The sequence below is a fragment of the Perissodus microlepis genome, chromosome 23 (genome assembly GCF_051167445.1).
Source record: "Perissodus microlepis isolate ML-2025 ecotype Zambia chromosome 23, ASM5116744v1, whole genome shotgun sequence".
Classification (NCBI taxonomy): domain Eukaryota; kingdom Metazoa; phylum Chordata; class Actinopteri; order Cichliformes; family Cichlidae; genus Perissodus; species Perissodus microlepis.
Window position 1 is genome coordinate 38275894 of NC_140482.1, and position 15753 is coordinate 38291646.

Sequence of the window (15753 nt, forward strand, 5' to 3'; positions counted from 1 at the left end):
AAATCTCCGGTTTACGTCAGCCGTAAAGCTGACAATAGTGATATGAGATAACTGAACACTGTAACGTTACTTTACAGCATTTTGTCTATTTGAAGCAGTTAAAAATCAAAGAAAGTTCAGCATTTCCCAATTTGACAGCTCGTTCACTCGCCGCCACGCCTAAGCAAACAGTTTTACCAGCACTCAGCGTCCCTGTGTGAGTACAGAAAGCAGCGAGAGCCAGTGGAACAAGAACTGCTTTTAGCCAGTCATTGCCATGGCCTCCGAAAGCGGCGATAGCAACATGGATAGAGAAATGATTCTGGCCGATTTTCAGGTGAGTGTCATTTTTTCTTAGCCCCTCATATTGTACGAGGTGGGCAATAATGTGCCCGTTGTTGTTGAAACGCCTCGGACTGGCGTGGTAAACAGCAGACCTGAGCTGGTGTTTCTGTGGTTAGCACGCTGTGCTAACACACTGACAACTTGCTACCTGATTATGAAGAAGCCTGTTATCTGTGTGACCAATAACTACATAACAGAAAAGATGACCCAGACAGATGACAACAGTCATCTAATCTTTTGAATCGTTTACATAATTGAAGAATAACGATCCAACTACTACTGAGAGGGAATTTTCGGGGCTAACCGCTGCTGTCAGCTTGTTTACACATTGTTTTGCCAGCGTTTCAAATCCTTATCAGAAACTGTGTCATCCATAAAGACTCTAAATGTTAAGCCCAGTTTGCCGTGAACATTGCGATAATGGCGATAAACCTTTGCAAACTGGCAGTAATTTATGATCATGTTTATCTGACGGTCTTTACTAGAACAGCATATAATCGTCATCTTCTGTGTGTTTAGCTAACTGTACGTATGCTCCCCGGTGAAGAGCTTGTTACTGTAGTTTTGTTTGCAAGTTTACTTTAGTATAATGTTAGGGAAGTAAGTGAATTTTATTTTTATAGCGCTTTTCGAGACAAAGGACTGTCAAAAAGTGCTTTAAAAAGGTGAATGGATAAAAACTAGCCCACACTATTCACAAAGTTGACACACATTAACCAAGAAAAACAACACAAAATCACAACCACTACTTAAATACTTATCTGAACAGTTTAGTTGTTTTTTCTAAACAGTGGTAACCTCTTCCATATTTTGGAGCTAAGGTTTGGAGGCAGAATTCCCTTTTGTTTTCAAATGGGTACGCAGAATCAAAAGAAGGCTCCAATCTGAGGACCTGAGGGGTGCGGTGGGCCATAAAAGTCAGAACCAAGATTTGAAACCGAAATCTAAACCTGATAGGAAGGCAATGCAAAACCCTTAAAAGTGGGGTGAAATGTAAGAACTTAAAAGAATGAGAATAAAAGCAATCCAAGCAAGAGGAGGCAAAGTCTTAAACAAGCATCACCAATTGACTTTTAGAGTTTAGTAATATTTCTCAAATGGAAAACAAAACAAAACACCAGCATATCAGAGACTTAATGTGAGCATTAAATGTCAAAGACTGAAAAACAGACAAAATGATGATTTAGCATGTCAGGTTTTAGATTGGATAAAAGGGACCCCAGTTCCTGTCTGATTTGGCAGTAATGCTCAGAGGAGCGATAACTAGATGTGCTGTCTTTGTCTGCATTTAACTGTAAAAAATTATTCAACCAGATCCAGTTCACAAGGTTTAAAAGAGAGGGAGACTATACAATGAAAGCACCAGAGGACTTAAACCAGATCGTTGTACGAAGCTGGATGATGAGAGCAGATCTGAGCAAACATCTTGCCCACTGAAACCAAAAGCATTCTATCAGCAACATATGAAGTAAACTAATCCAAGACAGGGCTTTGACTTGTGAATCAAGATCAGTGGTATCAAAGGCTGGGCTAAAGTCCAGGTTACGTCTAGCCAGCATGTTAATATACTTTATATACACACACAACTAGTTTGCTTTGGATTTTATTCTTGATATGTAGTACTGGGCTGTTGGTTTCAACACCGCATCGCACTTTGTTCTGAATTAATTTCTTGCTGTTAACACCAAATTTTCCTGGTATCAGCAGACAGCAGGGACATGCCAGTGTTACTTTGCTTTTTTGTAGATACTTGAAGAGCGCTTCATCATCAAGTAAAAACTTTATGAATTCTATAGAGGGTCGTTTTAAATAGGCATAAAATGTTCCTTAATGTTGGCATAAATATTGTTTTAAGTATTAACTGCTCCTATTATAAAGAAAATAGACATTTCTTACACACATCTAATAGGTTGAAATGTCATGCTGGTTTAAAGACCAGTTGAACACAACAGAACCAAAATGCTCAGTACATGTTTTACTGTTTTACTATCTGGGTCTGTTTCTATTTATTTATTAAGGTTTTACATTTAAACTAGACCTACTAATTTATTTCAATGGTACTGACATTAAAGCCCATGTTTGTTGTCATGCTGAATATGTATTACTGAGATTCTGAGAAACTGGCAACCTTGTTTTGATCAAGACATCACTGAATGTTCATAATCGTTCTTAAGACTGTTACCATTTCACGTTGCTTTTATGGGTAATAGAGTAGTAGTTAAACTGTAACTGTTATTGTTCTTTTCACAATTAGAATTTGATCTCATACGATGCATTAATCTGCTGAATTCATTTTTTGTTTTGCTTTCCCCTCACAGGCTTGCACTGGAATTGACAACATTGCAGAGGCAATCACTCTGTTAGAGCTTAATAACTGGGATTTAGTGGTAAGTTCATTATCTGCAGGCTCTATTGGGCTTTACTCTTGGACACATGGACTTAGTCTGTCTACAGGGCAGGTTCAAGAGGGCAGTTAACATCCAGTAGCACACACCGTGTAATGGGCAAATGATTTCCTCATGTAATCCCGTCAGGTTTGTATTAATTCATGATGCACCTCTCAGCATGAAGTGCATATTGGAAGAGGTCAGTCTATATTTAGATAGATGCTGGCAGGAGCTCAAAGCAGGCAGCGAGATAGACAGTGGGGGCTGGACTCACTGCGGCTGTAAATCTGATGGCTCGCAGTTCTTCTGCAGTAGGTGTTAGTTTTTGTAAAAACAAATGTGTTTGCTAAGTGTGAGTGTGGAGTTTCACCCCAATACCTCAGTACTGCATCTGCCAGCAAGTTGGAGTTTGTGGTGTGAAATATTGCCATTGCTCTTATGTGCTTACTGTTTATTTTATTTTATTTTTAAATTTACAGTAATAAAAGCCAACGTGATTTTTATTTTTTAGGAAGGGTGACCCATTTGCAGCTGTTTTTAGTGTTAGGAAAGATAAAATAAATGGATCATTACAATGCTGCTAAACTTTTTATAGCCTGAGCATGTTTGTATTGAGTAAGAATGCACTGTTGGTTTTAAAAGTCTTGTTTGTTTGTTTTTAACTTATCAACGCACCTAAAGCTACCTGCAATGCCAGGATCTGACACTTAACTATCAGTGATTCATTTTATTATTTATTTGAGCTTCTTCCCACTGTGACATTTTAAAATGTGACAGAAACTGTTTAAACACAAATTAATAGCTCAGAAAAGAGAAACAATGTTGTGACTTTAAGTTGAAACCGAAGCCGGTAGAAGCTTCAGTCAAGAGACAAAGAGTCGTGTTCATAAGTGCTGAGGTTATGTTTGTTCGTGATAACTGTCCACCGAGTTTCTGGCAGTTCACCAGCCAGTAATGTGTGGCATTTGATAAACGACAAAGACAGTTATAAGACCTAAAGATAATGACTGTATACTACAATGAAGGCCAACTATAGCATGTTTGATGATGGGGCTGGGTGGTTTTTTTGCCATTATTTCACACTTATACCTTTTCTTTGCAAGAAAATTCTAGTATTGCTTTTCATACAAACAATGAATAGTGGATATGATTATAACAGCGCTTACCAGCTTTACTTTGCCTGTTTGGCAGTGTAGAATAGTGAGTGTTCGAGAGGAATCCAAACAATTGTCGATTGAAACAAAAGCAAACTGCAAAGCAGACAGTGGCTATATTTGGCCTTTCATTTCCCTTTGTTCTGATCTTTCACCCTCCTTCAGTGTTTTTTCTTCTTTTAAGTAACAGAATTTGTAAACTTTCAGAACGCACAGGTCGGACTCTACCTGTCAGCCTGACAGAGTTTGCAAGTCAGTCAGTATAAAATGTGTAAATGTTATTGAAAGATATTTAATTTTTCATATATATATATATATATATATATATATATATATATATATATATATATATATATATGAAAATACACCTAAGACCATAGAGGCCTAAATGAAGTTTGTTTGCCAAAAATAGTTTATTACAGTAATTACAGTCAAAACCTGTTTGGTGATCCATGCTGCATCTGCCAGCCTCTTTGAAATTAGTTCAGTTTACGTTGGTTGCATATTTTGTCATGGTGTTATTTGGTGTTTGAAGGCAAAAGGACAACAACTGAAATTTTGACTTCTGCATTTATTACAGGCAGCCATCAATGGGGTCATACCACAGGAAAACGGGATCTTACAAAGGTAATAACCACATTCTCAAAAATCTGCTCTAAATAAGAGAAAACGTACCAGCTCACCTTTTAATTCCAAGGGAATGCTGCATAAGTTCAGAACACTTTTGTATTTTTGTCAAACCGTAATGACCAAGTTAAAGGTTAGACGTAATCACAGGCAGATGTGGAAACACATAAATGAGTTTGATTCCCAAAAAACTCTCAGTGAAATATGTGCCTCTGATGTACATCACCTGCTTACGCGAGTCAGAAAATGAATAAGGAAATCTTAACCAAAGTCTGAATGTATTTGCAGATACATGAAGTCCTCATCTCAGTGTTGACAAGGCGTTGTGAACTTTATCACGGTTATAGTGGATACAGAAGTGTAGCTCAATAAAAACAGTCACACGCAGCAACATCCAGGAAATAATAACCTAGAGTCTACTGAGCTGCAGGGTATTGCTTCTGCTATGATTTTTCTATTCTGCTTTTTAATGGAGGATTGATATTAAAAAAACTTCCTGCAAGGAAGCTTTCTGCTAAGAATCAAGTTGAACACAGTTTCTGATTAGAACGTGTTTCTTTTAAGAGGGTTTGTGCCATTCACTTTCCTTCAACAGTTAGTTGTTACTCATGAGCTAATGCATACACATGCACACAATGCATGTGTGTATGTGAACATGCACACATGCATGCATGTGCACGAGTGACCTATTGTCAGCTCTTGGGCCATGAATGCAATTAGTTAATCTAGACCCTCCCACTGGAGGCCTCCCCTTAACCGTTTTATTTTGCAAGTCACTTGTGCGCACGTGTGCACATGCATGTGCTGTAGTTTGTTTTCAGCTCTTGCGCCATGAGGATATTGCCAGTCTTTCTTGAAGGCACACACTGTCACGAACGGAGGCTGGCTGGCAGTGTGATCAGCAGCCAACACATTCACTCAGTGGCTGGCATTGGTATGAGTAGGCCAGAGTTGTCCTGTAAACAGACTCTGATGACGTGACCTGATCTGGGGCCAGTTGGAGGGTACTCCAGCACTGCTGTCTAAACAGTGTTTCTCTCTTTAATAGTGTCTTTATAACTAAGCAATTTAAGAATCATAAGCAGCTTGTTAAGAGCATTAAATATGATTTTCTCATGAGACTCTGCTACGTCATCTGTTGAAGTCATGAGTCCTGTCATAGGTGAAGGCCTCAGTAGTTTGGTTTAGATGGAGAAGAATGCCATCTACTTGTAGTAAAGGATAAAAGTACGCCCAGAACACTACAAGAGATATTTTAACTGCCTTTTCAATAGGGATCTTTTTTTCTATTCATTTTGACAGCTCTTGAAATCAGCCTTATTTCCCCTGGACACTTTCAGCATTAAAAAAAGATGATCTTGGCAGGATCTCTCATATTTGTTCTTTAATATTTGTTGTAAAATCTCTTTTTTTGCATCATCTGTCTCAAATGTAAACCATCTCTGATTTTAGAGCAAATGTACAGTTAGCACCTTCAATTATTAACATGATATGCTTTTTATTGTAGTTTTCACACATGCATTGCAGCCCTAAACTTTTCTAGTCACTGCCTTATGAATGTGCCTGTCACAGTTGGATTGGCAATTATGTGATATTTAATCTGCCAACATTTCAGTACAAAGTCTAGGTGTGATATCTGATCTTTGACAGTCGCACTGTTAATGAGTTCAGTAAATTCAAAGCTAACGAGTGGTTGTCCTGTGTCCTTGCTGCGTGCTCTACTCAGGTATTGCCTAAGTCAAACCGAGTATTTCCAGTATTGGAAATGGTGAGAAAGGAGAACTTCCAACTATGTCCTGACTTGGATTTCCCACCACTTTTCTGCAGTTCATGGCACATGTGTTATCTCTGTTCCTTTGTTGGTATATTTCACAACAGATTGATGTTGATTGCATATACACTATAAAACATCAAGAGCCATTATGTGAACCCGTTGTTTTAGTTGATTTCCTGCATCGATTACACGTAAAATGTTATCTTATTTTCATCTAAGTTACAAGTTTATATCTATAAAATACAATTTCATTAATAACACAAACAATGTAAGTCATTAATTTATCAGCGCACGTGTGAGGAGCTGTCTTTGAGTGCGCAGTATTTGTAACTCAGTACATGACATTCTGATTTTAGGAAAAAAAATGCTAATTTTTAATTTATTGGTGGATTAATTATGAGCAGCGGTGCTTGCTGCCTGCATTTCAAGAAACAAGGGACATATTTGGTTCTTGGTCAAATGAGAAAAGACATTATCAACTGTGTCGTATGAAATGGCAACAAAGATAAAACACACAATAGGTTAAACAGATATTTAGAGGATAGGGGAGAAAACCACTTGCCAAATTTATCGTCTTTGTGCTGGTAGCAGTCTGTGTCACATAGATGCATTGAAGCAAACATTCACTTGGACTTGTAGCATAAGCTGATCAATATTTGGTGGCCAAAAGTCAAGGTCTTTATGACATAACAAAACAAGTTTTTGGCTATAACGCAAGCCTCTTATGCCTGAAAGTTTCACACAAATTTCTGATAGGATAAACTGATGACATTAAGTATCCAAACAGTCAAAGGTCAGCTTTATTGCAGCATCATAATGTTTGCCAAAAGCAATTTTTCAGTCATTATTCAGCACCATAACTGAGGGGCACGAGGGGAGATTGTGACCATATATGTCTTTTATTGAATTGGTTATACCTGCTTTTGCTGCCTAACATTTAAAGTAAATATGCTGTATGAGTTTACACAGACATGGAGCTGCACTATAACTTGAATAATTTGAAGCAGCATACAACCACAAGGAAGTCATTTTAGTTCTATTTTGAATTTCTTTTCTGACCGTCTTCCTGTAGTAACTTTTCCAGTGAGGCGAGTCAGGCCACAGTGTACGGACCTCCTAGCCTCTCAGAAGCAGCTGACGCAGCAGCGGGAAGCGCAGTTCCTCCCCCCTCTTCTTCATCTTCGTCTTCTTCACCTCCATCATCCTCAGCTTCAGCTTTTTGCCCAATCAACCCTTCTTCCCGACACATCGTAGAGCGTCAGTCCCGGATGCTCAACTTCAGGGTCGAGTACCGGCAACGCTCTGTAGAGCTGGTGGTTGAGGAGGGCAGCACAGTTGGTGAGCACCACAAACTCGCACAGATGTACCGTGTCCATATTTAACGCTTTCGCACTGACTTTTGCAAACAAAAGGTCAATTTTCCTTTCTTTGTCTAATCCAATCCATAGGAGAAATCAAACAGATCCTTGAAACAGAGCTTGGTGTTCCAGTGTCCAAAATGCAGTTGAAAGGGTGGAAGAGCGGAGATGTGTCTGATAGTGTGAGTTAAAAGCTTTAATTTTTATAAAGCACCTTGAGGTGACTACTGTTGTGAATTGGTGCTGTATAAATAAAGCTGAATTGTATTGAATTGAATTAACACATTAAGACACTAAGAAAAATGAGAAGCACAGGTGATATAACACAAGTCTGCTCCTTCTGTTAATTGTTTTACATTACCAGACAGGTGTTGCATTTAGGAGCCGATCTAATTTATATTGTCTCTACAGCTATAACTCATTCACAGAACCTTTTTACAGTTGTGTATGTTTATGTGTGTGTACTCAGATGGTGCTGAGAAGTTTACACCTGCCCAAGAACAACAGCCTGTATGTCCTGACCCCCGACATTGCCCCTACTGCCAGCACCAGCAAAAACAGGTACTCTCTAACTCCCATCCTTATTATGGGGATAAATCCTTTCTTGTCATTCTGCTGCGTACACACTATAAATTATTATAGGTAGTGGCATGAGTGCAGTTCAAACACCAGGTGGTGCTATATCTCCACTTATAAAGAGGAGAGGGAGCCAACGCTGCTTTCATAGCTTTATTAGGAGACATTTGACCTGGCAGTGCGCATTCGCTTTTCACATCCTTTGTGACATTTTGAGAAGATGAGAGGAACGTCTGGTGCCACACTCTTTGTGTGTTATGCAAATAATAATTTTGTCGTCCTTCTTTGTCATCTTCGCTATGATATTGTTGCTTGCCAAAGGTTTTCCTTTGCATCTTTCTCTTCAGAAGTTGTGTATATGACAGCCACACTTCATATCTATTATTTATACCTTGCTTGAAAGATCACACATTAACACGCAGTAACAATAGAGATTTTCTGGGAAAGCCTGTGAAGTCGGTGTTCTTCATCCAGAGGTTTCTCGGCTTGTCTTAGTGAATGCGTAACAGCATTAGCAACCTTTTTCTCTGAACTGTCAGGCAGCTCAGGATAAAGTCATAGCAGTAATACAATCATAGTTGGCAGCTGAGCATGTGATTGGTCTTTCATCAGTATCAGGTAAACATCATCCAAAGAAATAATATATCTGCTTTATTCTACTTGGTTATCACAGGATGACAAAGATCATTTTATTCTTTATTTTGAGGGGATTGGACGGATAATGATAGATATGAAGGGTACACATTTTTTTGTTTGTGGGAATATGTCTTTACAATATTACCTTGCACTATTTGTATGGTTGCAGTATTTGAGTTCTTTGTTTGTATGAGTGTTTGCTGTCTGTCATTGTCCCCGCCGTGTAATTTTGTGTGCGCTGTAATTTGAAGACACATCCAGGCAGAATGATTGAGGATGTACAGTGCCACTTCTGTGATTAATAACCGAATGGTTTTCTTTTTTGAAGCTAATGTCCCTGAGGACATGGTCTGTGAGCTAAAAACAAAACGGGAAAGAAATGATTTAATGGAAATTTACCAGCAGTGGTTAGTGTTTTATGTGTTCTTCAGAATATTTTTGAAATTAATGGTTGAGCAGTGTAGTTTCAGATCCAGCACCAGTACCGTTATCAGCATTTATCAATTTAACATTGCATTAAAAAAGCAGCTGTAAAGTCTTCTTGAGTGCATAATTATGTAATTGTGGAACCTAATAAGTTGTGACGTAGTCTGGGACATTTTGAAGTATAACATTTTGTGAGCCGAGTTTCCCGTGTCTCTATGAATCATCTTAAGTTTGTTGAAATGTTTTATTTTATCAAAAAAGAAAAGCTCTGTGGTTAGTACGGGGCATGTATCTGCAATGAGCATTAATTAGTTTGTTAGAAGATCAAGAGGGTTTTTGTTTAGGTTTTTTTGTTTTGTTTAGTTTTTTATTGGCGTGTCATACCTTGACCCCCAATTTTTTTTTAATCTTTTCTTTTTTCAGCTGTGAATTAAAAAAAAAACAAAAATTGTACTGTAGCTGTCCCCTGAGAAAGCATCCACATGTCAGCAGAATATGTGTGGAAGAAGTAATTTGGCAGTTTGCTGCTTTCCATGCTTGTTAGGCTAAGTGGTAGTTATACGGTGTTGGCAGTTAATGACCCTCCGTTGCTCTCTCTCTTCCCTGCCTCTCCTCATCTTCTCACTCGTACACCGACTGCTGTGTCTTTTTAGCAGCACCGTTGCCTTTCCTCCAAGTGTTATCGATATCATTTTGGGTGTCAGGAGCTCGTTATTCTGTGTCAGCTATTTTAGCGGCGGACAGTTGGGGCTGAAAGGAGTGGGTGGGCTCTTGTGTATATGCACATGCAATTGTCTATTAACGTGTGCCTGCGTGCGTATGGTGACCGTGTTGGCATACTGGGAGCGGATAGGTGACAAATCACAGAATGTGAAGGGAGCAGTCCCCTGTAGCGAGACCAAACAGGCTGTTGGCTTGTAGTAAAAATAAACTGTGGTCACACCATATACACACAGTACACACAGTTCATGTGAAGTGTCTGCAGATTTGTTGTAGCATAGAGATCTCAGTGCAAGAATTAGTGTCATACCATCTCAAAGTATTCATGTCTTATGAATGCACTGATTTGGTATCAAATGACCATAAATGACCAGTTCTTGTGTTATTTGTGTTTTAAATATCTTATAATATTTGACTTACTGATGAAAGTGGCAGTCTTCTCATTTTACTCATGCAACATAATTAGAGGAATTAAGGATGAATCAAATGAGTATTACAATGTATGAGGGGAAAATGAGAAAGAGGTTAATTTTCATGAGAAAATCATGAAAAACGACGTGTGTGACTTTATAAAATCTGAAACTTCACTATGGAAGGAAATGTGTAATTCTTATAGTGTGTATATATATCTTAATGATTATTTTTTACTGTTGATTATATTGTATCCCTGCCTTTGAGAAGCTTTAACCATGGCCCTGATTTCAGTTTCACTTCTAATAAGCAAAACTGAGTGCAGCACTTTACGGGTTAACATTAAGACAAAGGTCTACTTTTATTTGTTTTCTACCTACTGTCCCACAAGTTTCTAATAAAATGTAGCCTTCCAGCATGTAATTACTATCTAATTAACCATAATTAATCCAAATATAGCAGAATATCTAATTAGTAACATTAAAAAAAACTATGTATCTCATTTCCCTCTAAGTAATCTATTTGTTTGTCTCAACTTGGATGGATGTTGCACACACTAAAGCCATTTTCAAACAGGCATCCGGCAACAGTGTTTGCTTCAAAAATCCACACACGGAGTTGCCTCTTTATTAGTTGCACTTGTAGTCTGCCACAATTCGGTACAAGAGCTCTGCTATAAAACCTATTTTTATTGTGTTTAACCTTTTGTGGAGTGTATAATGTTGTTGTGTATGTATATTTAGAGTGAAAGTGGTGTTGTGCTCTAATAATGCACTGACAAGTGGTTCTTGTCATTTATGAGAATATTTGAAAAACCTTTGAATATAATACAAGCCAGAAGATAACTGCAGCTAAACCTCAGTGCTAAAACATCTTATTTAAAACCATCGCAGTGGTGTCAACAGAAACATTTTAGGTATCCCAAAGTCGGCTTTATGGCAGAGCAGATTTATGGGATTTCTTTAGGTTACATGGTGCATGTAATAGGATGACCACAAAGTGTAAAAATGGGTGGTTCGTGGCACTCGGGCAATATCTTTTTGACATCTAGGAAGAAAATAGCGGTCATACAGACTGTCTTATCGAAGTTTGAGCTTCTTTTAATTTCGTTGGTAGCTATGTTCCATATTACAGACTGCAATATGGCGTGCACTGAAAATGTTTATATATTCAACATTGTGATTTTGCATGATTGATATTCAGTATCAAAGCCAAAAAGGGGGGAAAAAACGGTGTAAGTACATTTTTCAGACACATTTTCTACCAGGATTGTTTTGCTTGTTGAGACATATTCATTTTTAGCTTTTGTTGGTTTCAGAGAAGCCTGTATAACACACAGCAGGTATGACAGGAGTATAACGTGCAGACGTGAAGTTGCTTGATAATATTTTAAGACTAGTATATATGAATAACCTTAACTTAACTTAATAGTATAGTTATGAAAGCAGGAAAAAACATCTCTTAGTGAAAGTTTTTTTCTAGCTGCTAATGATTTTTTCCAAACAAAAAGCAAAAAGGAATCACTACCATCTAAATAAAATGGCTTGAAACACACATTTTGAATGAGAGTAATGAACCTCTCACTGTCTCCCGAACTATATTTGCTAGTTTGTATTTTTTTTTTTAAATCTGAAAAGACAGTTATCCACCCAAATGTAATTTCTCAGTGCTCATAGTAAAAATTCAAATCTCCCGTAAATGGTAATATCCAAAGCAATTACTTTGTCGAGCTTGGCTCATGCTGTACACAGACCTCCACCAAAACCGACTGATTAAATAGTGCTGCACTGTCATTATGATCCCGCTGAGCAAACTCCTTTTGGTTGTCTTGTTTGATTAGAAATAAATCTCGAGGCTTCGGGAGGTATTCCTTTGAGCACCAATTCATTTAGATAGTTATTTAGTTAGTGAAGTGATGTGCAGTTAGTAATGGTCTGAAGTTTTTCTGTGGCCATGTTGATGACCGCATGTGAATACAAGATGGTGTTAAGGAGGAGCTAATCTCTTGCATAAATGATGAAGGGCTGATGAATATTTCAATGGAGCCTGTTTCCTTTATTGTTTATTCTCTGCTCCAGCTCTGAGCAGGCACTGTTTGCCGAGGAAAGGTTATTTTAATTTGAACTCTGGAAAGAAGTTTGAAATTAAAAAAGCGATTCATGAGGTTTTTTTATGTATTCTTGTTTTATTGAGCTTTGCCTGTCGGCTTACGCTTCACCTCCGCGTGTCAGCCGTCCAGTCTCAGATACACAGATACTTCAGGGAGATAGCTAACTGGTCAGCTAAAGCAGTGATGCGAAGGATTGTGCAAGTAGCACACTAATAACCTTTTGGAAACAATGGCAGATCAAAATAGAGCAGAACCTGAATGGTTTCACATTTTTCTGCTTTGTTGTGGATGCAAAATATGGAGGAGGTAAGCAGACTCTCGTGTGCGCCTCAGAACCTCCTTTGTACCTGTTAGGGGCATAAGATGAGCTGGCATGTATTCTGCTGGTTGGTGTGTTTTTTCAAGCATTTAAAGCAGCAGCTGAAACACGCGTTATGGTAGTTTGTAAATACCAGTGAGCAGTTTTGGTGAATGTTTATGGGACAGCGTATGCGTGTATGGGTATTGGTGTTTTGTAGGCACATGTCACATTGTGTGCATGTGTGCGTGCGTGTGCGTCTCTGTGTCTGGCAGTGCTAGTTTAATAAGGTCTATAGTCTGCTCTGTGCCACGGGGACTCACAGCTTAGGCGACGGGCTTACCTCAGAATGAAACCAATCTGTTTAGCCTGCTCTTCTCCCCCTGCAGAACGCTCCATTTTTGCTGTCCATAAAGTTAAATGACATTTTCCTCACGGCACCCTTATGCCATGTCAAGTGCCTCCGGAGATGTTCCGGGCCGACCTAGATGTCAACGAGTGTGTGTGTGTGTGTTGAGTGAGAAAGGGACCTCTGAAGGCAGAAGCAAACACTGCGACATCCACATTTCAACCCTGCACTGCTTGAAGGGCCTGCTTCCCCGAGAAGACAGCCGCTTTGAAAACACAGGTGGTGAAAGCGGTCCAGACAAAGGGATGTTAGATTTGAAACATGGTTGTTCTGTTTATATGTGAACCAGCAGGCCTTCTTTAGACAGATGGGAAATGACAAGGAGATGACTCATCATGAATGGCAGTTTGTTTCCGGTCTCAATGCATTTGATATTTTAAGTAGCTATATTTGTACTATAGAGCACGATGAGTGATATATTTTTCAAAGTAAATCTCAAACAGAACCTCCACCCACGCACACACCAAATGGCTCATCGGCCTGCCATAAATGACTGATAAGATGTTCCTTCTTTGCTTGGAAGGACAGAGTAACACTTCCACTCAGTTTACCCTCTATCTCTGCCTATTTAGGAGTCTAGCCGCTTGCCAGCAGCAGCTCGGGACTGTGTCCAAACATAATCGTGATATTAGCTAGATCCTTATTTATATGTCCCTACCCCTTCCATCTCTCCTCTCTCTCACACACACGCACACACATCGCTCTCATCCGTCTGCTCGGGCCTATTACATATGCATCCATCCTTCCCACTTCACACATTTCCAATCTTCTCCAGTTAGCTACAACAAACATTACATTTACATATTGATTTCGTAGTTTTAGTCAATGTAAATATGCTGTCATTACAGTAAATTTGAGCTTCTGTTAACATAAGCTCGTCCAGATCTGCGCAGATTAAGGGTGTGATTGCATAATTAATGTGTGCGCTACATATTAATTCCCCCATCCCTCTCTTTCTCTCAACTCTTCCTCCTCTTCTTGGGTTCTGAGCCCTGATTAAGTGCCTGTTTCGGCCTTTAAGCCTCCCATTGCTATTCAGCCTCACAGACCCAGCGTTTGCTCAAAACGCTACTTAACCTCACAGCTTATTGTAAATTAAGCTTCCAAAAGTTGATTCCCCCACCTCTTCTTCTCTGACACTGCTGTAAGTTAGTAAGTGAGCTACGGGTGTCGGTCCAGAGGCAACATCTTAGAGCAGCGGTTGTCTGTAAATACCGCTTTCACAGATTAATATGAAAGTTTCTTGGTAAATGTCTGCTGGACTTATTTGCAGAATTACTCTGAAACTTTTTCACATTCAGTTTCAGCTTTGTATTATTGTTATTTTTCACTTTTAAGGTCGGTGAAAAACATTTCACGCTGAAGGGACTGCAAATGGAGATAACTGTAGCATAGTCAGTCAATACATACTTTATGACCTGCCTACAACAACATTAACAGCTTTCTAGATACATTTATTGTAACTGCAACTTCACTAGGTTTAGGCTATTTCAGATTTTTGACTGTGTTCAGCTAGTTCAGGATATGCCACAGCAAAATGTTGCTTTTTATTTATATTTATTTTTTAGTTCGGAAAGTGCTGTAGGCCTTTTCTCCTGTTTTGTTAGCGTTAAGGCAGACTGATCGACTCCCCGCTGTTAATGTGCAGGTGGTCATAGCTGTTGGAGCCTGCTGTGCTGAACATAGCTCTGGACAGGCTTGTTAAGACATAACCAGAAAAGCGAACGACTTACCCCCTGAGGAAGCACCCACCTCCCCACAGGCCAGCAGGCTACCACTAGTTGACAAGTTTCAGCTTGCCCTTTACTCAACCCGAGTCACTGTTAGCAATTATGTATGTTTGTCTTTGCCCTCGTCTTTCTCTTGTGTCATTATTCTATTCTCGTTTAGGTGTTTACTCTCTGCATCAATCTGTGTTTTCATTTCCTTTATAGCATTTATCCCTATTTCTTACGCTTTCCAATGTTCCCTCTTCTCGTTTAGTGCTCTTCAGGATTCATTAAACCAAAACTTCCTGCTGGTCATTAGCCACCGTGAGGCTCAGAGGGACTACAACCTCAACTTTCCCGGCTCCAGAACCATACAGGAGGTATGGACACACACACCACATTAGATATCACAGTGTCACTTTCTATGCACACATACGCACAAAGTCTCTGTAATGCACTCACATCATGCACTCACATAATATTATTGTGCCTTATTCTGGCTTCTCATAATACAACTTTCATTCCATTTGCCAAACATTGCTAGTCTATCTCAGCCATCGATTCATTATTCATCACAAATGATCACATTTCAGAGCACATAATTACTCTCACAGCTGCGCTCTGGTACAGCCCCCTCGTTTTTTCTGGACTCCCCCAGCTCTGCGTCTTTCTCTTTCTCTCTCGCTGCAGTGTCAGCAGTCTAGAAAGCCATTTAAATGACTAAACATTGTTTGATCTAGGCATGTGGGTGCAGTGGAAAAAGACAGTGCATTCGCTTACTCCATCTGAAACTAAACAGTAGCCTTTGCAGCCTATGAAATATTTATAGTTACG

General features: G+C 39.1%; 1 protein-coding gene across 1 annotated transcript in view; it reads left to right on the forward strand.

Moving 5' to 3' along the window:
- faf1 (Fas (TNFRSF6) associated factor 1) overlaps positions 1-15753 on the forward strand; it is a 60916-nt gene continuing 45163 nt past the window's right edge. Inside the window, exons 1-7 of the mRNA XM_084920524.1 lie at positions 1-316; positions 2643-2711; positions 4446-4492; positions 7339-7604; positions 7715-7806; positions 8094-8185; positions 15194-15299. Of these exons, the coding sequence (XP_084776650.1) occupies positions 257-316; positions 2643-2711; positions 4446-4492; positions 7339-7604; positions 7715-7806; positions 8094-8185; positions 15194-15299 (732 nt within the window). The 5' untranslated portion in view covers positions 1-256. The remainder of the gene's footprint in view (positions 317-2642; positions 2712-4445; positions 4493-7338; positions 7605-7714; positions 7807-8093; positions 8186-15193; positions 15300-15753) is intronic.